This window comes from Hermetia illucens, chromosome 2, assembly GCF_905115235.1.
Source record: "Hermetia illucens chromosome 2, iHerIll2.2.curated.20191125, whole genome shotgun sequence".
NCBI classification, from domain to species: domain Eukaryota; kingdom Metazoa; phylum Arthropoda; class Insecta; order Diptera; family Stratiomyidae; genus Hermetia; species Hermetia illucens.
The window spans coordinates 146,768,526-146,792,412 of NC_051850.1; the positions used below are offsets into that span (position 1 = coordinate 146,768,526).

At 37.1% G+C, this 23,887-nt stretch overlaps 2 protein-coding genes across 2 annotated transcripts; both read right to left on the reverse strand.

Annotated features, from left to right (window-relative positions):
* Window positions 1-19: 19 nt before the first annotated feature.
* LOC119650274 (centrosomal protein cep290) lies at window positions 20-22,484 on the reverse strand. The gene is made up of 23 exons (XM_038052899.1): window positions 22,166-22,484; window positions 16,940-16,994; window positions 16,739-16,833; window positions 16,507-16,671; window positions 16,049-16,447; window positions 15,433-15,869; window positions 15,173-15,328; window positions 14,961-15,111; window positions 10,324-10,459; window positions 9,274-10,271; window positions 9,070-9,202; window positions 8,831-8,984; window positions 8,566-8,779; window positions 8,296-8,506; window positions 5,980-6,211; window positions 5,789-5,924; window positions 5,206-5,726; window positions 4,767-4,896; window positions 4,170-4,710; window positions 605-1,025; window positions 340-544; window positions 157-285; window positions 20-99 (listed from the first exon to the last, which is right to left on the reverse strand). Exons 1-23 carry the CDS (start codon window positions 22,331-22,333, stop codon window positions 31-33), a joined length of 5,856 nt encoding a protein of 1,951 aa, XP_037908827.1. The 5' UTR covers window positions 22,334-22,484; the 3' UTR covers window positions 20-30.
* Window positions 22,485-22,601: 117 nt separating this feature from the next.
* LOC119650277 (MICOS complex subunit MIC13 homolog QIL1) lies at window positions 22,602-23,268 on the reverse strand. Its single transcript, XM_038052902.1, has 2 exons — window positions 23,108-23,268; window positions 22,602-23,050 (listed from the first exon to the last, which is right to left on the reverse strand). Exons 1-2 carry the CDS (start codon window positions 23,116-23,118, stop codon window positions 22,705-22,707), a joined length of 357 nt encoding a protein of 118 aa, XP_037908830.1. The 5' UTR covers window positions 23,119-23,268; the 3' UTR covers window positions 22,602-22,704.
* Window positions 23,269-23,887: the final 619 nt, after the last annotated feature.

Below are 23,887 nucleotides of genomic sequence, written 5' to 3' on the forward strand. Positions count from 1 at the left end.
AACTCGACCCATTTTTTTCTCTTGCTCTAATCATTCGCTTATTTCATCAATCACCGGAACATTTTGCAGCTCTGAACACTTTCGCTTCCAAATAGTTAGCTAAAAACGAAATTGAAATATACAAGCTCACAAATTTCCTAATCACTAGAAAATTACCTGCTCTTTCAGATTCTTCTCCTTAGCGGCCGCTCGTGTTAGTAAAATTTTCGCCTTCTCCAACAGTTGCGTTTTTTGTCGAAGCTTTTCCTTAACTTCTTGAAGCTCCATTACCAAATCGCCGCCAGCCTAATTGACTAAGAATTAGATCATATTGTTTGCTTATTGATTCTAAGCAATTACCTTAGTATCGCGTTTAAAATCAAAACAACTTCGTGCTTCTTTCAAATTTTTGTTTTCCACTCGTAATCTCTCCACTATTCTTCGAAGTGATAGAATCGTTTGTTCGGGATGTGACAAGGAACCAGAACCCAACTTTCCGTCTGCACCTGAAATTTCCTTTTGCGCTTCAGCCTGGGCGAGCTCTTCTTTGAGCGCTAATACATAGCTGGAAAAGTAATAAGTAACGAAATGCCAATATGTGAATGTATATCTAACAGAAACTTACTCTTCAAGATACTTAATTCGTTTTTGGAATCTCTCTTTTTCATCGCCTTGTCTCAGAAGATCTATATCTAACTGAAGCTGCAAATTTTTAGCTTCAAGACGAATATTTTGTGCTTCAACAGCTGCTAGCTTTTCTTGACATTTCTCTAACTCTGATGTGAGGGCATTGGAACCTTTACGTTCAAGTTCCAAAGCTACAATTCTTCTCTGTTGCGATTCGATTCTTGACTTTAAAGCGTTTATGATGTCCGTATTTGAATCACTGACATCAACATACTTTATTTTGTGCGAATTATCTCGGTGTGTTGGACTATTGCATTCACTGCCAGTTGTACATGTTTCAGGTGTCTCTGATGGGCAATACTTTGTGAGGAGGAGATTAGGGCAAGATGGTGTACGGCAACATTTATTTGGAGGTGCACCTTTGAGATGAAAAATTTACATTCAACCATGTATTTATCGTAAGTTTTAGAAACAATCAAAGTTAAGAAGAAAACTTAAGCAAATGTTTTACTTGGCTAGACTACATTTTTCCTATACAGGTTTTATTGATATAATCATTTAATATTTTTCGATAAATGCGTTTAAAACCAATTACCACTGACAATACCGATTGTATTTTAGTGAGTGAGTCCTGCTTGGAAACGCGACATTTTAGAAAGTAATTTATATGAAAAAAATATTTCACTTTTCTCAAGCTGTTTAAAGTTATTTGACTTGTAAAGTGGATATGTAAAGTGAAGAAATTTTAGCTATTTTCAAATTCTCTTCCTGAAAGGAACGGCAATGAATTTATTGGAATCTGGTTTAGATATTGACGATGTCTTCCGTTCGAACTTTTATCAGCTCAGATCAAAAGTATATAACTTCCGGACTAGTTAAATTCTACATCTGTTAATATCTTAGGGGCCACGTACCAAATTCAGCTATAACGGGGGAGGAGGAGAAAGGGGGTTCTACTGGTCGGGCAAAATTTTTTTTCGGGGGCCGTTGCTACCCTGGGCACGGATTTTCCTTCAAAGGTTTTCTATTCAAAACCATTAAGATCCATTTTTGTACTTAAGATATGACGTGATCTATCAAATTCTATATGACCTTGCTGACAAAGTGTGCCAACTACTACCCGGATAATTTCTTCAGAGCAGGGTTTATCAGAAAAGCTTCGATCAACTCTTCTGACCTGGAAATTGATCCAATAAAAAGCGTTAGATGCTGCGTTGTAATTTGCGAGCTGTCAGAAATTTATGTAAATTTCTAAATGATTTCTAGAAGATATCCATTGTCATATGTGTGCTGAGTATGCTGAGCGACAGGTTCGGTGGATCAAATCGAGCTTCAGCACCACGCTAGGAAATGGGGTAAGGGCTTATCGTCTTCTGTGGATAGCTGCTCTCCGCCCGATTTCCCGAAAGAGAATTAAAAATTCTATTTGTGACTGTTCATCGATGACATAGACTCTGGGACGATAGATGAGAGGAATGTTCAAGTTATCCCCCTAATGTGATCACTTTCATTGATTAGAAGTGCATTAAGAGTCTGGATAAACAGCCTATTTGAGTCGATGGAGTCTTATTTATATTTAAAATTATTATTCGCCCTCCTCCAATTTCGAAATCGAAACCTCATTTTATTAAAGTTTATATTCTCAGGCAACCTGAGAGAATTGCAGGGCATAAGGAAGCATTCCCTTTCTCCCCCCTTCACGAGTTTATCATTAAACAGAAATGTTTGAAAGCTACGGAGTTTAACGACAGCTTCTTTGTTTACATCTGAATTTTAAGAAAAGCTTTAGCAAACTTGCTTTGGTTGACCTTTCCAATGTTCCAGATACACTCTACATATTAGAATTCTGGTCGCCGTCGAAGCTCTACAGCCTATTTAGGGGCTTGACCTTCAAGATCCATCCTTCGAGCTTGTCCTCCAATTTCAATATCTGAGCAGTTATACGCTGTCTTCGCCACCAGATTCTGCTAACGCTTTTGGGGATTTTCCACCGGTCTTGACCCTTCTGTTCTGAATTCCAATACCCTTGTAGGTATCAAAATGTAATCCATACGTAAAATATGGTCAGCCCACTGCAGCTTCCTAATTTTGATTATTTTGGAAACTTCAGCGTTGTTGAATATTCGATACAAACTCATGGTTGTATCCAATTCACCATATTTTGCCCGCTCGTTTCACTTCTATTATTTTTCTCAGAATCCGCAGCTCGAAGATATTGACCAGTTTTTCGGAAGTTTGTGTTAGCGTTCTTATTTCAAATTCGAAGCATAGCACAAGTCTTATTTGGGTACTCGGAGCTTTGGTTTCCTGTCTATGCAACTAGCTTTTAAAATCGGCAGGATCGAATAGAGAGCTCTATTTGGGAGCCGAAAGATTTTATTTCGTCCACTTTACTTCTATTTTTCCTCGGATTTACACCAGAATATAAAAAAGAAGTTTGTTTTGTCTGGTGGGCTTCATTTTTCTCGTTTACATCATAACGGTAACTGAAAATTTTCTATTGCACATTTGACCTTGAAAAAAATTATCGTGTTCATATCACAAGAATTAGGAATAAGAAAAATGGCATATTCTCTATAAAAAAATTGCAAATTCCTTTCTAACCATTGTGTCTTTGTGATCATTACTTAATTTTCCCCAATTTAGAGAAATATTCAGTAAAAATACTACACCACAGCAAACTAAATATCTGAATACTGCGAAATCGAATACTCTATTGGTGACGTTCGCCAACCTTTTGCAGAAAAAATACTTCGCAGAGTTCCCACCTAGTAATTTCGTTTCAATAAAGTAAGAATAAATATTATATAACCTTGACTTTTAGGGTATATAATTAGAAATTGGTGAGCTAGCAACCTGCAAATTTCAAAATTTTATTCTTACTGAACCATTAACAACACCTCGGATAGGGGTCGTACCATAACATATATTTGACAACGGTCGAATATAGAATGTGAACAGAATATGTCAAAATGTACGAAATTTGCAACCTTACTCTCAATATTAATTCAACTGAGAATCGTTCCAAAAATCGTGATGGACCTTCTTAACAAAATTTGAGTCTAATTTTCTAATTACTCTCGTTCGAGGATTGAGTTAGCCCAAGTCCCTATCAACTTCAGAACTGCACCAGTTGCGAGACAACAGATATCCCACACTTTGATGTCTGTACCACCCGTTTGTGGGTAACTAGCCAATTTTCAAAAATTCAAAGACTTAAGCTCAAGGAGGCAGTTGCTCTAACTGGTCCAGTTCGTCAGTAAATTGGTGGAAGCTAACTAAATGCTCAAGAAAAAACCCCTCAACATGATTCATGAGTCTTATTTATGAATCAATAAAAGGAAGCAAATAGTACTGCTACCCTTCCTCTTCCGCTGTCAGGGCACAGGTGGTGAGTTGCCTCTGCTCGGGACGGGATCATAGTCGGCGTTTTAAATTTCTAACAATTCAAGTGTTGTGATATCTATTGAAATGAAGTAGGTAATTGATTGAGGAGTGCCTGTATAAATAACATATGTTTGGTCGCTTGGTCTTAGATTATCTTAGATTTAAATATTACTTACCTCGTAAACGTGCCTCTAGCGCATTCTTATCCTTCTCCAGTCTGTTGATAGTGGTTTTCGCAGCATTCAACATTATTCTCGATTTCTCCAAACTCGCTTCAGTCTCAGCTAACTTCGTTTTCAGCTTCTCAGCATTTTGTTGCCATCGCTTTTGCTTATCCCAGAGAGCTAGATCATTTGCATTTTTAGCCCTCTTCTCCTCCACTAAAATAGTTAAACGTTTCTTCTCTTTTCGTAGGTCCTCTAACTCGGTTTCCATTGATTGTGACCGTTTTTGAAGTTGTTCAAATTTGGTACGGGTATTCAACTCGGATTTCACAGAAACCACAGGACGTTTGATAAGTTGATTTCTTAAGGAGTTGACTAGCTCTCGAGCTTGTTTTTCGCGTTGTGTCAAGTTGGCTACTTGGCGGCGAAGAGCCTCTAGCTGGGTGCTTAAAATTCGATTTGTTGCCTCTGATCGAGTTAGATCTGCTCCTAATTGAGTTACCTGATCAGCCGAGTATAAGGAGGTTTCATTGATGAAACGTTGCTGATCATCCTGGAGTAATATAGTTATCCAGTTAGAATGGCTGACATGAATTTATTTAAACTCACATGAAAACTAGATAAAGTTTCCATAAGGTCATTAATATGCTTATCTTTTTCTTCAAGTAAAGCTTGTAGTTGTTCAATTTCAGGACTGGCTTTCGCTTCAAGTTTTTCACGTTCTTCAAGTAACGCCAACCTTGATTTCAATAATTTAAGAGTAAAATATTCTTATAATGAAAAATCAGCGGAGTGATTATATAATATTAAAGTGAAAATAAGATAGTGTTTGGGTAAACTCAAAAAGAAATATTTTTCTTGTGCTTTCATTGGTTGGTAGACGACGGATTTAATTGAGATGTAGATCTAATCGTTAAATACAATTAAGACTTCATCTATTATACGTACAAATTACAAATATATTTATTAATAATATTATTGTCTATATTGTCATTCAAAATGATAATAAATAATTATTTAAAAATATTAGAATTACACAAAAATTTACTTCTCTTTCAGAATCTCAATTTCATCCTCCTTTGCCTTTGCACTTTCCTCCCATAACTTCTCGCGATCAGTAAGATCACGCAACTGAGCCTGCAACTGCTGAATATATCGATTCATATGTTCGCCATTTTCCTCAAAATTCAAAGATCCTTGCAAAAGTTCTTGACTAAGTTGCTTATTATCATCCAAAAACATTTCTTCAATTTTTTCGTCAGAAATTTCATTGAAATTGTTATCACAATCTTCAAGTTGTTTGATTTCATCCTCTGCATTCAAGTGGGCAGCGACTGATGTTCTTCGTTCAGCCGTATCTAACTTCGACTGCAGCTCGGTTATTTCACTGAGTTTTGATTTGAATTTAACTTCCAACTCATTGCTTTTCTTTTGTAATAGTTCTAACTCTTTCTCATAGCCTTCGCAGGATTTCGTATGTTGCTCGCGTTCAGTTTTGAGAAGTTCTTGGTAATGGTTTAATGTCGTATCCTTTTCAGTAAGCAGCGTTTGCAGAGAGGTTATTGTCGACTGCAAATTAATCACAACAAAACAATAGTATAATCCTGTTAGTGAGTTTCTGCTATACATACCTCCACCAAGCTTGATCGTCTGGGATAAGATATGTTATCCACTGTAGTAGCTTTGCCCACCTCTTGCTTCAGTAATGCATTCTTCTCTTCGATTAATTTTTCCATTTCCTTGATTCGCCCTTGTGATTCAGCTAATCTGCAAACGAAACTAATTATCTGATCGAACTATGTTGAGGATAAAGAGAAGTAACTTGTTTTCTGCTTCGAGTAGTAATGCATTGCGCATTGAGGCCAAATGCATCGCTTGTTTAAGCTGAGATTCCAAAGACCGAACAGCAATTATATTTGAAGCTTGTAGACTGGGACTGGAGGGACATGACAGGACAGTATCATCTGAGGACTTAACATCCAAAGCATCTTTCTTAACTGCCGCATCCTTAGGTTCCTCTATGGTATCTGTATTAGTCGAAGCATCTGTTTTATCTTGAAAGATTCAAAACAGTTGAGAAACAATAAATTTGTAAGGTAATTAAACAAAATATGGGTAAAATAAGTAATTGCTAGAATTCTGTTTACATGCTAAGAAAGATTTTTTAATTAAAACTAGTAATTAAGCGTGTGAATAATCCCAAATGAAGATGCAACAGGATCTGATGACATTGCAGCTCTGGAAATCGAATTTGTGGGCCAACACTTAGTCGGTCCTTCAATCAAGTAATTAACGACAATAGAACAACACCTGATATGCACAACAACACGACTAGAAGAAAGTCAGTCCAGCGGAATATTCGAGTTATGTTACGATCCCATACTATGAAAATGTTTGAAAATATTCATATAAAAAAAACATCGCATTGTCGTCCTGGCGATTCACACACGCTCAACTGGTATGCAGTACCACAACATCCAGTGCCAGCCTCATGAAATTGGTTAACACATGAAAAAAACCTGGATGAAGTGGCGCTCCACACTTGAGATATTTTATGATGGACGTATGTACGAACACTTCATATGTCTATTGTTGGAAAATTGTGAGGGAGGCATTTTCAATGGTATGGTCGTGTAATCCACTAAAGGTAACTCGCTATCTAAAACTGAGTTGAACATTAAGACCTCTCGACTGCACCCGGATCAAGCTTGCGAATTAGAGCCATCTCTCCTCTCCCGAGGATTCTTCTTGGTTCTTTACCAAAATCCAAATACCATGACTTGCTTGTTTCTATCTATACACAGAATGTCAAGCTCACCTACATGCCATCTGTGTCGGATCTTGGCTATATGCTTCAACTCCCCCCAAGATTTTCTGAGAGGCTTGCATTCTCCTACGCTACGTAGTCATTCGCTACCTGTTTTAGGCTAGTGGGTTCCATGGCATTGCATAACCTGCGATCGAATTGTCGGTTTCTCTCAATATGTGACCTATCCACTGCAATTCCCACCACCACATCAATATCTATCTGGCCCCAATGCCGATGAGTCTCTTCTATCTCTTCAGTTTTTATTGTCTCTCACGACCAGGATATGAATTAATGAAAGCTTTAGGCTACCAAGTAACAACAGTTACTTTTCAAGTGTTATTCCCATATAGTAGCACAGAGAGAACATTGGCGCAGAACAACCACAACTTGATGTTGGTGTTGAGATAGTAGCATTTCCAGATTTTGGACATAATAGCGAAAGCGGATTTAGCGTTGCTAAAACGTCGAGCGGCAACAATTTTGATGTCTCCGTCGACAGGAACAACACTGCCTAGATATATAAATTTTTCGACGCCTTGGAACGTCTGCCCATTAACGCAAATACGATGCTCGAAGGCCAGACAGAGACGTCTGATTTTGTTGTTTAATCCGACTCTGCTTGGCTCCCTTTGGCTAAGCTCTATGGCTTAATAAGGGAGCAAACATGATGATCCTTGCTAGGATGATTTTAGCTATTATCTTTGCATTGGCATTAATGGTGCGCAAATTCTTTTTGATTATCGCATTCAAAACGGTTACCCGTTTTCGGAATCTTGATCTTGATCATACCCGTCTTCAACTCACTAGGAAAGATCTCGGATTCGTAGGGTTCGCGGATGAGTGGTAATAACAACTCTTGCAAGTTGCAATAAACAAAACTACGTCAAGGACAGTGGCTTTGCCTCGTTTCAGTGCATAGATGGCAATCCCCAGTTTACCATTGATAAGAAGTTACTAACTTATAAGCAGATTTTGAAGTTCATATAGATGTACGGCATACAGTTTTGGGACTATGCAGTCAGTGAGAACAACGTCCAAAAATTTACAGATATCAGAAGACGTTAAAAAGAGTAAAGCCAAATGACTTTCTCTCATAAAAGGGCAAACTGCCTAAGGATTAAAGCTTTTGAGGAACTGCCAGTACCACAGCAAAACCAACCAAGGTGTAGGGATTGACCATGCTTAGCTGGGGAAGGCTCTGTTGGGGAAAATATCCGACACTCTCGGGGCACATGAGCCCTGGGATTTATCTTAGAAAAGTATAGCCCTCTCTCCCTTTTGCTTTCTCTCTAATTGCAATTACTCAAAATTTTTACAAGAAGACCTTACCTGCTCCACATTGAGTCATTTTATCTTCTAATATAATGGGCTTGTTGTCGCTAGGTTCAGCGAATAATGCGTTGATTGTCTTCCAGTGCTCCGCATCGCTAGCTGCACTTAATCGTAAACTTTCTAATTCTTTTTCAGATTGGTGTATTTTGTCATTAAGGGTTGTTACTTGTTCTTCTAAAAAGCGACATTTTGCTTCATATTTTATCGCCTAGAAAGATATATAAATCCAAATCTGAATCTAGCAAACGTATATCATTTAATGTTTACCTTAAGTAGATTGTCCGTTTCAGACAGTGATGGATCAATTTTGACTTTTGAAATTATATCTTCGGTTATAATTTGAAAGCATTTGGCATTCTCCGCATCCTTATTTGATTTTGAAATGCAATCAGCATAAACATTTAGGAAATCACTTAGTAACACCAGAGGCGTGAACTTACAATAGTTTTCTTGCAGTTTAAACAAGGACTTCTTCAGGAATCTGTAAATAAACATTATTTTTTACAGTCGAGAAGGAAACGATTAATTTTACTGTAATTTAATGGAGTCATTCGTTTGGGCCATTTGTTTTTTCTTTTCCAGTGAATCTTTTAGTTCCTCGACATCTTTAAGTTGTGAACGCAGCTCATTATAGCGATTTTCAAGTTCCAGCTTTTCCATCTTAATTTTACTTATTTCTTCCCGAGCTGAAATTAATATTGAATATTAAAATGGAGGGAATTTAATTAAATTAAAAACTTAGATGAGCTGCGACTAAAAATATAAAAATACCTATTTCGATATCCCTATAGGCTTTCGATATAATAAACTTTTCCTCATTGTTGCTTTGTAAATCTGCGACTAAATGTCGCAAGTTAACCTGATTATCGGTTAAATCTGTTAGCTGTCGTTGTTGCGACTTTATCTTAAAGTACCAAATAATATAAAAATATGTTAACTATCATTAACTTCATTATTTAGATTCATCTTTTAAACCTGCTCGTCTGCTACCGCTAGAAGCTTCTCCAGCTGCTTATGCTGCTTAGTGGATTCCTGAACATGTCTTTCAAGGTTGTCCCGTTCTGATTTCAATTGATTATACTCTTGGCTTGTTATATAATCTAAATTGAAGTCATCTTCAATTATTCCATATTTGACAAATGACGCGGCGCTTTTCTCGATGTTGGTCAGTTCAGTTGTATCGAGAAGGATATGCTTTGTTATATAAGCCAACTGAAGCTTGAGCGTGACACATTCTTTTTTAAATGTCTCGATATCAGCCAACTCTTTATTTCCAAAATGTTTAGACTCTTCAGGATCCAACTCAGAAACACCTTTGCTTATGATTTGATTTTTCAGCTCTGCAATAACCGCTGCATTACTAAGTTGAAAGTTTTTGTATTCTTGCACAGTTCTCTCGTAATCTTCCTTCATGAAGTTATATTTCTTCTCGCAAACACTCAGTTTTGTCTCGACAGTAGATAGTTTATCGGCTAAGACAGCGCAATATTGAGTTATTTGATTGTCCGAAGCCTCCAATTTGCTTTTTAGGTCTTCATAAAGAGCTTCAAAACATCTTAACTTCTCAATTTCCAGTGAAGTTTCCCGGTACTTCTGAGAAACATCCAAAAATTTCTCTCTCAAGGAGTCATATTGTAGATCCTTCTGGACTATTATTGGGTATAGGGATTGAGTTTGATCAGAGACCAAATCTTCTGTTTCTTTCTCCGGAGCAACAATATCAACATTTGCTTCAGCATCTGCAATGTTAGCCTCTTCAATAACTGGTTTTTCAATACTATCCTGTTTGACTATTGTCGCTCGTTCAACGATATTAATTTGCTCCTTGAGAGCTTGTTCCCGTTCCTTGAGGGCAATTAGTTCATTTTGCATTCGCATGGCAGGGTGATACCATCCACTAATGCTCCGTGCATCTAAAGCATGAAGTAATTTTTCGAGAATGGTGCAATCAATACTGATGTGATCCGAAGACGCTACAAGAGGAAAATTACAATATTCGAAGGTTACATGGACAGGTTAGCATACCATCGTATTCTCTTATTTTCTCAAGGATCTCATGCATTCCTACACGTAAATTTTCATTTTCTTCGATTACTCCGGAATATTTTGCTTCCCATTCATTATTTATTTCCTGAATAATGCCATCTTTATCTGGAAGTTTCTATAGGAAAAAAAAAGATTTTTAGTGTTTATCGCAAACATAATTGATTTCAACTTATACGATCTTCCCTATTCTATTTCAAAAGTATTATCACTATAGCTTCTTTTACAAAAATCGGTCAAGGAGACCAACCCGGGAAAGTTGCTCTACTAAAGAGCCTGAAATCTTCTATTAACAACCACGAAAGCAGAACTGTTCCTTATAATTGGAAATCTGGAAATACGCCTTAGACAGCTTCGGCGCAATAATTTGTGGTACGGCAAGACAGCATGGAATCGATTCACTGTGTTAGTTTAATTCTTCACATGCTGGAAGGAAGAAAGATCCACATATTCGTTGAACGGAAGTCTATTGTAGCAGGATGTATTAGGGGCTACCCACAGAGTGGGGTTTCCTCTCCTTTGCTATGTCTTCTGGTAATATACACCTTGCTATGGTTCCTGGAGGACACAAAAGGCTTTGTGTGGACCGTCTAGTTGTAATTTGTAATAATAATAACAGACTATGCATTGTAACTCCGCAGATAGTCCACAAATGATGAATTCGTAACGGACTCATGATGAACGCTAGGAAGACTGAATTAGTTATTTTCATGAGGAACGTTAGATTAAGAAACTACATGTTGCCCACCTTTTTAGGGATGGGAATTCAGTTGATACAAACAGTCCAATTTTGACATATGCATATATCGCCTGGTAACCAAAACTGAACTTTGTTAACAACAAGAAGCTACTGGCAAAAATTCAAAGGTTTGGTTACTTAAGTATCTACATCCACTTCATTTCAAAGTGAAACAGAAAGCAACTAACTATGCATATAGGCGTGATACCATTGGCACGTGGAAAATAAACGGTCATATCCCCATTTACACAAAGTTCTTGTGTCTCTAATAGCTGTCTTCAAAAGAAGAATGGTATAAAATGACTATAAATCTTTTGACAGGTTACTAATCTTCACCCATGAATCCGCTATGAAAGACGGATCTGGCGTGGTAGCTATTCTCCAAAAGGCCGAGTATGGAGGTTATTCCACCTGTCGGAAAAAATGACGACCATATTCCAAGCGGAAATATCTGCCATTTTATTGGCAACAGAAAAATCTTGGGGAAAAATGGCATCGTCGTACCATTCGAATCTGTTCCGACAGTTGGGCATCGTTGAGTAGGGTTTTTAACGGTTTAACGAGTAGTGTCCCTAAATTACTACTTCAGAAAAATTTCGGTTATGTGTGGAAGAGAGGGCCCTGCACGTCATATGTAGATGCCCGACTTCCTCAGCCCTCAGACGAATATACCCCGGTAACGTTTTTTTTAACGAATAGTGTGTGCATTCTCTGCCTAAATGTTCTCAGTTTTGCAAAAACCTACAAACACAAGAATTGGTAAGCAGTTGAATAAACGATTTTAGGGACAGTGCAGTGAGCCTAATAAAAGACCGACTCAACCAAGAAATCCGGGTAATAATTGTGGCGAGTGAAATGCTGACGATTACCTCCTAGCACACCTCAAAATGAAAGGCTCAGCATACTTCAAAGGCTAAACGCAAATTGGACTCTTACGACATCGATTATTATCACCATATTGCACATTATAATAAGTTGAAGAAGGCGGGGGAAATTCTTGCCATTTTTGAGCTTCGTCGCCCTCGCTGAAGATTCTACCAATATATAGTTCCAAAAGGTCTGATAAGTTCCTTTTTAAGGTTTTATGTAAAACAAAACCTTAGTGAAATCGGTTTACTATCTATCTGCCTGCCTGTCTGTTTGTCACATGCATTTTTTTCTCAGAAACGGTTATACCGATTGACACCAAATTTGGTGGGAACTATGGACTTTTTAAGGGGGAATCTCCGTAAATGGAAAAGAGGGGGGGCGGATAAATTTTCTTTACCGCACATAGCCATGTGGCATATCAATTAAAAGGTCTTGATTAGTACTTTTCAAAGCTTGTCTCAGTTCCGATATTTGATGTACAAGAGGGAGAGGGAGTTTCTTTCACGGGCCCATTCTCAGAACCGACCCAGCCGAAAAATAATACAATATATGCATATACATTACGTGCTAGGTTCTAATTTCCCGACATGTCAGTTTATTATTTTGAAGATTTAAAACTTATATGAGTACAGATTCAAATCATTCATCAATTTCTACCAAACAAAAAATAAATAGATTCCCATTGAACCAAATGTTCCAATGAATTGCAGAAGAAGGGGAAAGTTTAACGTTAAAGTATGCAGAGAAAAATAACTGGGTCAGAATTATGGATCTGAACGACAGCGACTATGTGGTAACCAATCCAAATGATTGACACAACTGCAAGAGACTAACTGCCTGCCACAATTATGGCAAGCGTTGAACTATTGAGGATCATTACTGTACACTTTGCAGCTAAAGGTACGGGGTAATACTTCAATTTTGTTGTGACGAAATTTCCAATGGTTTTCGTCCCTCCCCAGTAATGTGATTCCACTAGTCCCTCGGAGCTTGATAGGGTCTCTGACAGTCAAGTCACCCATGGTCGCTTGATCGAAATCCGTGAAAAGCTTCGTAGTACCTGATTTAATAGTGAAGTTTAACGTCCTTGAGCGTTAATAAATCTTCTTTGTTGGGGAAGTATTGTTCTTTCTCATCGACTTCCTTTTGTCGACTTCATATTTGAGTGATTTGCCTTGCGATTGTCTTCCCGCCATATGGGCCATATGGGAATTCCTGGGTTTCCAAAGAGGCAATGAACTGGTTGTCCGTTTTCAAATGAGCATACCGTCGTTTCAAATATTGTTTATTGTTTGCCCAGAATTTCTGCATTTAAGGGGTCGTCTAGTGTGGCAGACAAAAAAATCAATTTATTTCTTTTTCCAGAAATCACGTCTGTATAGAAGTATATGGAATAACTACAAGTTGAATTAGAATAATTAAGATTGCTTCGTTAGTTTTTTTAGCAGCTAAATAGACCCAAAAAGTGTGAAAAATTGATGTGTTTCTCTAAAGCGTACAAGTGTAGAATGGCGTCTGGGTTTTTGATTTCAGCAACTTTTTTTTATATCTGTTCCTATTAGGCGGTGTATCTCCGTTTATGTTCTATATAATTTTTTTAAAAATTATAAATCATTTCATTTTAATGGTTTGAAAACCGGCCAGAAAGGAGGTAAAGGGAGTTGTATGTGTTTTTTTTTGCTAAATACAATGCAAAAAAAATCAACGCAAAAGGATAAAATAAAACCCTTGCTGAGGGCGAAAAACAAAAGAATTTCTATTTTCGCAGGCAAAATTTAAATCCGGTCAGAGCTTAAAAACCGTAATAGTGGTATTAAAGATTCAAAATAAATGATTAGTTAATGCTCCGTATGGAGATTTTTAGCATCATATATAACCTTCACTCCCAGTGGCATAAATTCGACCAAACGTTAGACATATTCGGCTGAAATTTTTCCACATTATTCGAGACATTCCATCAAGTACCTTTTACTCAAAATGGAACCTTCATGAAGTCTATCGCCACCCCCAACCTCCCGCCCTATACACAGACCTGAGGTTGAGTTTTTATCGATAAATATGCGAGAAGTAAGGGTTCTAGTTGATTGTAGTTCTCAGTTTACATTTCGTTTTTACGACGGCATGCGTTAAATAATCAAACTTTCCCTAAAATCCTTGAGATATTCAACGTGTAACACATACGGATTCACTCTCGCCCTGGAAAAGACGCTAAGGATATTTTCATACTTTACAAGCACAAGATTGAAACCCTTCTTTTGCTGTAAGTTGAAGTAAGGTTTCGTCGAAGTGGTCGCGTGTATTTTCTCATTTGTTAAAGTCCATAAACAGGCTGGGAAAAGTTAATTTCCCATTCTCGTTGGGTCATTTACCTTATTGGAATGTGCCCAATTTCAGAGAAAGAATAAGAAAAAATGCGCTGGAGTTAAATTCCAACAAAACCAAAATCATGAGTCAGACAGGTCATCACATTCTCCTTATTTGCTTCAATGAACCGACCAGTGAAAGAATCAAATAGTTTTTATATTTATAATAATAATAATAATCGTTGGCGCAACAATCCATATTGGATCAGGGCCTTGAAGTGTGTTAGAGCAGTTCATTCAAGACCGTAACGGTACGCTACAGTATATTGTAGGAGACAATGTGGTCAGCATTGCGCTCGCCTGAGATTATTACCCTGATTTGACTCAGGTACTCATTCACAGCTGAGTCGACTGGTATCCGACTTCAAATCACGATACAAATCCCACTGCCACCTGTGAGATTTGAGCCCCGTTATATTTAGATAGCATTTTTTCGACCGCCAGTGCCGCCGAAATCTATATCAAACAATATATTATCATTGCGAGCTCCCACCATCAAAACGGGCATTGTTTTTAGATCCACTCAGTCCCCCATGTTCACAGTACCTACCTACCTTAATGCATAATTTTCTTAAGATTAAAATTCTTTGAGAAATAGTTTTATAGTTTCTGTTTGATTATGATAAAAATAAGACAATTGACTTTACCTTCATAATTTTCAGACAATTAGCACAGTGAATCGGATCGTTCTGGATCTGCCTTTCTTCTACACCTTGGGGTTGAGAAGCTCCAACCGTTTCACTAGTCGTTTTAGAATTTGGGTCCTGGGATGAACTTCTCAGATTCTTGAGTTCCTTTCTGAAGGACGAAATCATTGAATAGTTATCAAATCTATTCTTATGGTTTTTATCAAAAGTACCTTAATTCATTCATTTCAAGTTTCAAGTTCAAACGCATTTCTTCCGATGCCCGAAGCTTCAATGTTAAACGATCAATAATTTTATCCTTGCTTTTTTGTTTAGCTGTAAGGTTGCTTGTTAGAATTATAGTATCTTCTGGAATATTCAACTTTTTTCTGAAAGTATATTTTGAGATTGCAGTTATCATTGTTTAAACCCATAAAGGATGGGATGGACCATAACGGTAACCTTTTCGAAATTAAATTATTTTTATAAATACCTCAAGACCGAATTCTCCTGGGCAATTTCATGAAGCGAATTAATTTCCATAATTAAAGCTTTAATTTGTTTATCGCGAGAGTTAAGCTTTTGCTGTAAGTGACCTATTTTCTGAAGTGATTGTGGAAGACCATCTTTGCCTTTTTCATAAGCCTGAAGAGTAGCCAATGCATCAGCTGTTTGTTTAGATTTGATAGTGTTATCCTCTTCAATACTGTCTAACATCTCTGATAGTTCCTTGCATCGTTTATTTGCATGTTCCAGTGCACTTTCTAGCTCTTGGCAACATTGTCGGTTCCTGTGCGGCACCTTATTTTCAGCTAGTTCACGTTCTTCGGAAATTTGATTCATAAGCTTCGTGGAAGACATCATTTCTTCAGCCATAATTCGTAATTTATCCTCAAGCTCTTCTATAAGAATGTCACGTTCTTGCATTGCCTAGAATGATTTTATAAAAGTTACGTTTTTGTATGAATCAATCAGGTTTCTTGATCTTAAGTGCCCGTTGGAAGTGTTCAACAAACAGGTAAAATGGGGCCATCTAAAGGTAACACCACAAACCATACATCCACCAATTAAATCGTTTATGATAATAGTTTGAATAATTCGGCATTTACCTCGATAAGTCTGTGAACTTCTGTTTCTTGACCAGGTTCTACTTTTTCCTTTGGTTTCTTCAAATATAGTTCCTCATACTTTTTACGAATAGACTCCAATTGATGTTCTTTGTCGTCAAGTATTTTCCGCCATGCGTACGCCTTTTCTTCTAGTTTACCAATGAACATTTTGAATTCTGTATCCAGTTTTTCACGATCCGTCTCCTGTTGCTCAACAATTTTTTCCAAATTTTCAATCTCTTCATTAGCTTTCGATAGCAAATCATTCAGATTCTGATTATCATCGTTTACAATCGCCAATTTGTCTTTGATTTGAACGAGCTCAAATTCAAGAGTGTTTAATTTCTCTTCTTGAATGGAAATTACTTTCGTTTGTTCAATTGTGTTTTTTTCCAAAGTCTGTAAAGTCAAATATCATATTATTTTGGATATTTGAAAAGTAACGGTAACGCCGTTACCTCGATGTCCCGCAATAAACGTTTAATATGTTTGTTTTTGGCATTTATATTTTTCAAAAGTTCTTCTTTACGATCTAGGTCAGATAGGAGGTCCGAGGAATCATCCTTGTCGCTGGTATTTGACTCCTGGAGACGTTTCCTCAGAGAACTCATATCCTCCGTTAACTGTTAAGATAAAAACAAAAAAATAAATAAGGCTCTCCTTTCTATCTTTTTTCAATCCCTAACTTACATCCCTTATCCTCGTTTTTAATGCAGCCTTATCACTGTCCAATTTATTGATGGTCCTTTTTAGTTTAGAATTTTCTTCTCGAAGACGTCTTAAATCTGGAACAGAATTTTAAACGGAAAATATTTCAAGTTAAATTCTGCCGATTGAATTCAATTTGCCGTCATAACGGAGAAGATAAGAAGGATAATCTATTGTATTTACCTTCATCGTTGAACTCACTAGAAAATTTTGGTGTTCGAGAACGGAGGCTCTCTACCTAAAATTAATAAATTCATGAATTATTTATATTAACTCTATAAAATGTGTTTCATATAGTAGGAGTTATGCAGTTACACCTCAATGAGAAAAAAAATTTATTAATGACAACTAAGTAAAATGGTACAATCGTGAATTAAGACATACTGATAGAAGGATTACTCTTCATATTTATTGGAAAAAACAGATTTCATAGGACTTCTTTTTACCATACAATTACTTGCAATTGCCACGATATCCACAAAACTGACTGATTTACATTGCTTTAAAGGGAAGAGTGAAAGGATCCAGAACTTGGGTCCCCCAAAAAAATGACCCGGAAAGAGGAAGAAAAGAAGCTTGTCGTTGCTGCTCTGTATCTTGCCCATTATCAAAAATCACATGACAATAAGCGCCGGTTTTTATACAAAGTCGTCCCACAGGAAATGAAAAGTGGCATTTTTATGTGAATTTTAGGCGAAGGAAAAAGCTTAAGGTCGTTAGCACATACCAAACAAAAATAGTAGAGGAGTTGTCGAAAAAGATACTTCTTGATAAAAAAAATAATGGTAAATTAGAGGAAGGGAAAAATGAACGGGATGTACGCTTCCTGTTTGCTTTTTTATGCATTATCATCACACTTAAGGATGTGCAAATGATAAGGTCATAGCACCAGCATGCCAAACCGGGATTCCAACCCGGGGCAACAAGATGGAAAGGCCGCCGTTGGACCTTCGCACCGTCAACAAGATGTGCACCCAACAAAAGAAAATCTGCAGAATCAGCTAGAGAAATAAGTGGCGAACCATGAAACAAGTCGAGTGAAGCGAGTTTCGACAAAAATATCTTGTGATTTACCAAATTAAAACCTTTAGAAAAATCACTGTAAATCCTGCCGAGAATTCGGAAATTTAATTTCATAGTTCTACAAAGCCGTATTGCTCTTTAGCTGTAATGTCGCGAGTAAATCCCAGTTAGAGTGGTATTGCTGCTTTTGTATATAGAAATAATAAGGGTTTCTCAGATTCGGAGAGAAAAAAATCGGTCCAGGGATGAGAATTATCCCCTATTGCCCCTTTAACTTCATCTATTTAGTTTTAGGTTTGTATTTTGGACCCCCGAGAAAATTACGAGCCTGAGGAGAATCATCTCTTTCTTTTCTCCTCAGACTTGAGCAATATGAAAATATACCACGTACCTCCTTCGTTCGGCATCATCCTCGTCTGGACCATACTGTCGCTGCATATTTTGCAACATATATAGTTCTTAAAGTTGAACCACAATAAGATTGTCAGCATTAATGAAAAATATTGTTTTAACAAAACAAAGCACTCTAAAAGAAATTAATTTGATGAGTATTATTTTCGTTTTCTGTTCCATGAGTTTGTTTTCACATAAGGGTAACCTGGCTTCCCCAATAATTACAACTATCACTTCAATATTTTCCCCATAGTGCTTAGGTACCAACAAAAACATCGCCATTCCCATAATGGTGCGAAGATCTCTGCGGCACTTGTCCCGTACAACTTGACAAAAATGTTTTTACTTAGAGTTTCAAGGCCTTATTAGTTTTTCCTTTCGGGCCTGAAGCTTTCTTCGCCCATATTCAACTGTAGCTCTTCTCTGATTATTGCAAGTAGTACTTTTATTTTCCGAGCCTCTTATGATAGTCACTGACCGATCATTACTGCAGCAACCACTTTTGAATGATGATGAAATCAGTGCACGTGGCCCGCATATTGCTTTTAATCTTCTAGAAACCGACCAAAGCTCATGTATGTCTCTTAAAAGAGTCCTTTAAAAGGCAACATTACATCGCTACACAACTAACTGGAGGATTCTCTAGACTTTTTTATAGGCTTGTTTACCAATATCCAACTCCGCACAACCTAGCAGTTTTTTTTTCGTCATCATCCATAACCGACGACGAAGAGTACTAAGCTAAAGCATATTCTCGAGCTCCGTCGAAATAAGAACTGGAAGAGCGTAGTAGCTACCTACATATAGGCCGCCTACCATGGGTAACATAAAGCTGCCTCTTATAATCCCATATGGTTTGGCCGCGAATGCTTTTGTTGCGGCTCCACCCGTGATCCGTCCATTATTGTAAAGATACTTCGTAAAAAATGTAGAACCTCCAAGAAAACTCCGGTTCTCCCCCTCTTTCCCCCCACCGTCAGACCTGACGCCTTTTATTTTTCTTCCAAAGCTAGGACAAATTTTTCGAACTGCGGCTCAAATGTAAAGATCTGGGTTCGATTCTGTAACATTTTTCCAAATTATTTTCACCGAAAAATGCGTTAGAGGATTCAACAAAGGATCTAAACCAAAAATCAGAGTTCAATCTTTCAACAATAAAACCTAAATGAACGAATGCAATGCAAGGGAGACTTTGAATAGTTTCTTCATATTTTCGTGTACATTTTTTAATCATAGGTCGCTTGATGTAGCAAGCAATTCAATGTCACATAAATGAAAAATAAAAGAAAAAAAATAAAGGTCCGGACATCTCCAAAAGAGTGGTATTTGTCACGGAACTTACCTCTGGGAATTCCCAAAAACGGGACGTTGCACATATCAACAGAAAAGTAGAAAATTGTTCTGCAATGATAGCTTTTCAATATGGAAAAGTGAACTATTCTTCACAATTTCAAATATTATGGCCTATATTGCATTTTGCGATTCTGCAATGTAATCCTCGGACAAATTTCCAAGTAAAATTCGATAACATATTAATAGGATTTCTTTGAACAGGGTCGGTATAAGATGAAGGCCAAATTGTTCGTAGAGGCATCTTTATATTTTTTTCAGATTTTTCGGTTGGATGTGAGAATGATTCTTCCCTCATTTTGAATTTTCACTTTTTGGCCCTTTACTTCTTTACTTTGCTAACGATGTCAAACCTGAGATCTGTCTCGTAAACCACTAATCGAAACCTTTCATTTGATTGATAAATTTTGCGCCTCCTCTTTGTTTATATGAGAACCCCGATTAAGCTTCACACAAAATAATTCCTTACACCGTCTGCATGGGATTTCATAATATGTATATTTTTTCACAAAATTTCACCCCAAGGCACGTAGCGGTTTCCGAGAAAAGGGCATGCAAGGACAGACAGATGGACATATAATAGACAGTCGGTCGATTTTAATAAGGCTTTGTTTTACACAGAACCCTAAAAAGGAAATATAAAGCAGGACGAAATGAAAAACAAAAAGTTAAAGATTTAGTCTAAATTCAAAAGCGAACTTGGTTTGACAGTGGATAAATCAAATCGAGGTTTGATTTCAATAATGACGGTAACAGTGCTATATGTTTTTCAAAAAGTGCCTTCAATTTATGCAATTTATTCACATAACCGGGAACAAAGTTGCGCTTACCAACATCTTCTCATCGTATTGATATATAATATTGATTCAGGAAAAGAAAAAAAAATAAATTTCTTGATAGTTCTAACTTTATAACTCTCTTTAAGGAAATGAGTTCAGGCGGCCATTTGATCCTCGCTAGAGCTAGGTTTAGGCTATTGAAACTAACTTTCCGATAGTTGGGATTAGCAAGCTTACGTACTACATGGAAGTTAATATGAATGAATTCAAGAATTGAATTTATCTGCTTTGAAAATGACTCAAGGGGGGGAAATAAGATTAAAATCTTTTTGGTTTCAGTTAAAAATTGGAGTCGGTACACATCCCGCAGTTCGAGAACTCCAGTTACGAATTTCAGCAGGATATTGTCGCGTAACTCTTTTATTTTTAGCTTAAACTTTTCTAAAAAATTCTCCAAAGTTGTTCGGAATATGGCTCATATAATGTTCAAATTCGATTAAATTTCAAATAATTTTTCCTACTAAAAAAAAAATCTAGAAAAAATATTTGAAAAAAAGGCCTTCTTATGTGGTTCTCCCCTTAAGGAAAAGATCGATAGAAGCAGGTCTCAGGCAAACATTACATTTAAGAGTTCCGATAATCTGGTAAACGATTCATCGTTCAGATAAGAGAGGCTGATGCAGAAGATATATACACAGGATAAAAAAAGAAGCTTCATTGGCTTAAGAAATACGTAAGGACGAAAAGTGGATTCAGCTCGATTTTGGTACTTCAACCAGTTAACTTTCTTAATACAGCAAAGTCTGTCATAGCAAAAAACAGAGTCACCTTCGAGAAACTCAAAATTCAAAATCTCGTGTTACTGATAGGCCAGGATAGACAGAATTGAATTTTGGCAGCTTGGTTTTTAGGCTAATAAACGGTTCATTCATGTAGCTCGGCAATGTAGATGATCGGTTTTGAATTTTTCCAAGTTTTCTCTATTGGTAAAGTTTGATGGAAACACCCTGTGGCGGGAGGTTGGCCAACGACATTAGGGATTCGTACTAAGTAGACTCCAATTAGCTGCAAATTAATTGAGATTTTTTCAGTTGCATCCTCAAGCGCCGGTAACGCTGCAGTGTGTTGTTGCAATAGCTGAATTGCCTACTATAGCATACGTCTCATCGATAGAATGATTAGAGATTGAATTTGGGAAAAGCTAGCATCCTAGTACAGAGATTTTTAACGTTTCAATTCTGGTTATAGATACCAGACCACAAAGCACTTGCCGTCGCGAGAAGGATTTATTTTAGCATCACCAATTTAAAAGGAAACAAAATAATGGAATTGAGAACCGTTTGTAAAATAGTAGTAACACTACTGGAAAAAATAAAGCGGTAAAGGTAGCAATCGAAACTACTGTGAGTGGCATGGACCTTATTATATTCTTATGATTTACTGCGCCCTCATTCATTGTGTTTTCTGCACAAGAATACAAAGCACAACAAATTCTTATCCTTATTTAAACAACTCCAATAAGCACTTGAAAGGTCTAAAAGATCGTATGTTGCGTTTCAATTCTTCTCAATTTAAAAGATACCTTCTTGAAAATTGGAATTACATATTAGTGGATTCCTTCCCAAATATCCTATGATTGATATTAAAAATCACACAAGGAATTGCACAACAAAAAATATCTTAAAAAGTGGGTGGGATGTCCGCAAAATTACACTTGTGTCTTCCAATAATAATGCAAACATTCAACTGTTTCAAGAAGAAAGTTTGAGTATTATTCGAAGATAATTTTTATATGCGAAATGAAATACCACCCATAAAATTGCTTTCAACTCTCTATAAAAATGAGATAAATAGAATTGTTTACCTCTTCTCCCTTGAACTTCAACACATCCTGAGCTATCTCGAATACTTTTTTCACATGTTTCTTTGGAATACTTTCAGGTTCAATAGTGGATATTACACCAAACACGATCTGCTTCCCATCATCTTCTAGACTTTTAAAATCAATCTGCAAAATATCTTTCAGCTCCATATCGTTGGTTCAAATAGAGTGCAATCGACATTAAAGTTAGAAACATCTAATCATAATATGACAGGCATACAATCATTGTTTTAACCAGCCAGTAACCATGGTAACAAACAGCAGGTTTTTCCAAAGTTGCTCGAAAGCGGGAGGATATAATGTTGACACCATCGACTTTTGTGTACAATATGTGGGTGTATACTTTGAACTGTTTCCGAACTTTTAATTTGTTCACATCTAGTCCTCGAGCTTGAATTCAAATTACAAACATGCAGAATAGCTCTGGATATTCCTTTACTCCTTTAATTTACACGGACAATATACATTACAATAATTTGCAAACATTTTTAAAGTGACCATTTTTAAACTAAACAGCGTATTTATTTAGCTGAACGAGCTTGCTCAGCAGGTGCTTCTAAGGCTCCACTTATAGCATCCTTGGCTTTCCTTGCAAGGCGGCCGGTATGGCATGGGAGCATATAAATGAAGTGGATCGATGACTTAACGCCTTCATTATAGTAATGTTTAGCTAGAAATCGAATTTCCCCAGTCTTCGGCAGAGGCGGAACTTCAAAAGGTAGCTTCTGTTTTGCATCCTTTATATGAGGCTGGAGGCTTTTCGAAATGTCGTTATAGAGTTTTTCGGTCTGTCTGCTGGTGCCCCACACTCCGAGCTGCTTCGTGTAATAATACGTCCCAGCAACAATACCAGTTTTGATTGCTAACCTAAAACATTACGTAAACGTTACTAAAGATCCAAATTTGTTGACCGAAGTCGTTTACCTGAAAATCATGGTTGGATTCTACAGATATATGTCGGAATGAAATGACTTCCAAAGAAGGGCTGATGGGTACTTTTGATAGAAAGCTACCACTGCCGATGAAGGGCACCTGTTTTGGTGATCAAAACATTTGATGTTAAATGTCAGATAAAAGTCAAAGAGACAGTTTTAATTTCACCACGGTGAAGAAGGTGGGAAGAATTCCATTGAATTGGAGAAGGATTTATGTAAAACCGGATATGCTTAGAAATTATAAATGCAGCTATACATCCGTCACAGTATCGTTATTCTACTTTTTCCGTTTCAAGATTAGGGACTAGCAATTAGCAGTATCACACGAAATGGTTGTTGGAAGTACCTGGTTTGCGCGGAAAACGGTCCACAAACATACGTGGGCCTCTCCAGACGGGACCACTTTCAACCAAATTGATCACGTGTAGATCGAACGCCGCCTCCCAGCCTTGATGAATGTAAAAACATATTTGGGGGCCAATATACACTCGGACCACTATCTCGTTGGCATGGTGCTATCCATTGACCGCTTCCTTCTTTCCTAAACGAGGAACATACAAGTAAGTTGAACAAATTTCGTTATAATAAAAACCAGATAAAAAGGAATCTTCAGAAAGCCACGTTACAGCCAGATAGACCTGCAGCAGAACCGACAGCGAACGATGGTATCTGCACGTTTATTTCCACCGAAAGTCCGCACATGCGAGCAATATGAGAAGCAGGAACTACATCGATAAAAAAAAACAACTAAATCAAGAAGATTTCTGAC

Excerpts from the sequence above, each read along its gene's own strand:
- LOC119650274 (XM_038052899.1), bottom strand. The coding sequence starts at position 22,333 with ATGGAGCTGAAAGATATTTTGCAGATTGATTTTAAAAGTCTAGAAGAT. Across the intron at positions 16,834-16,939 it reads TAGTGAGTTCAACGATGAAG|ATTTAAGACGTCTTCGAGAA; the intron begins GTAAATACAATA and ends ATTCTGTTCCAG. Across the intron at positions 15,112-15,172 it reads CTTGAAATGAATGAATTAAG|AAAGGAACTCAAGAATCTGA; the intron begins GTACTTTTGATA and ends TTCGTCCTTCAG.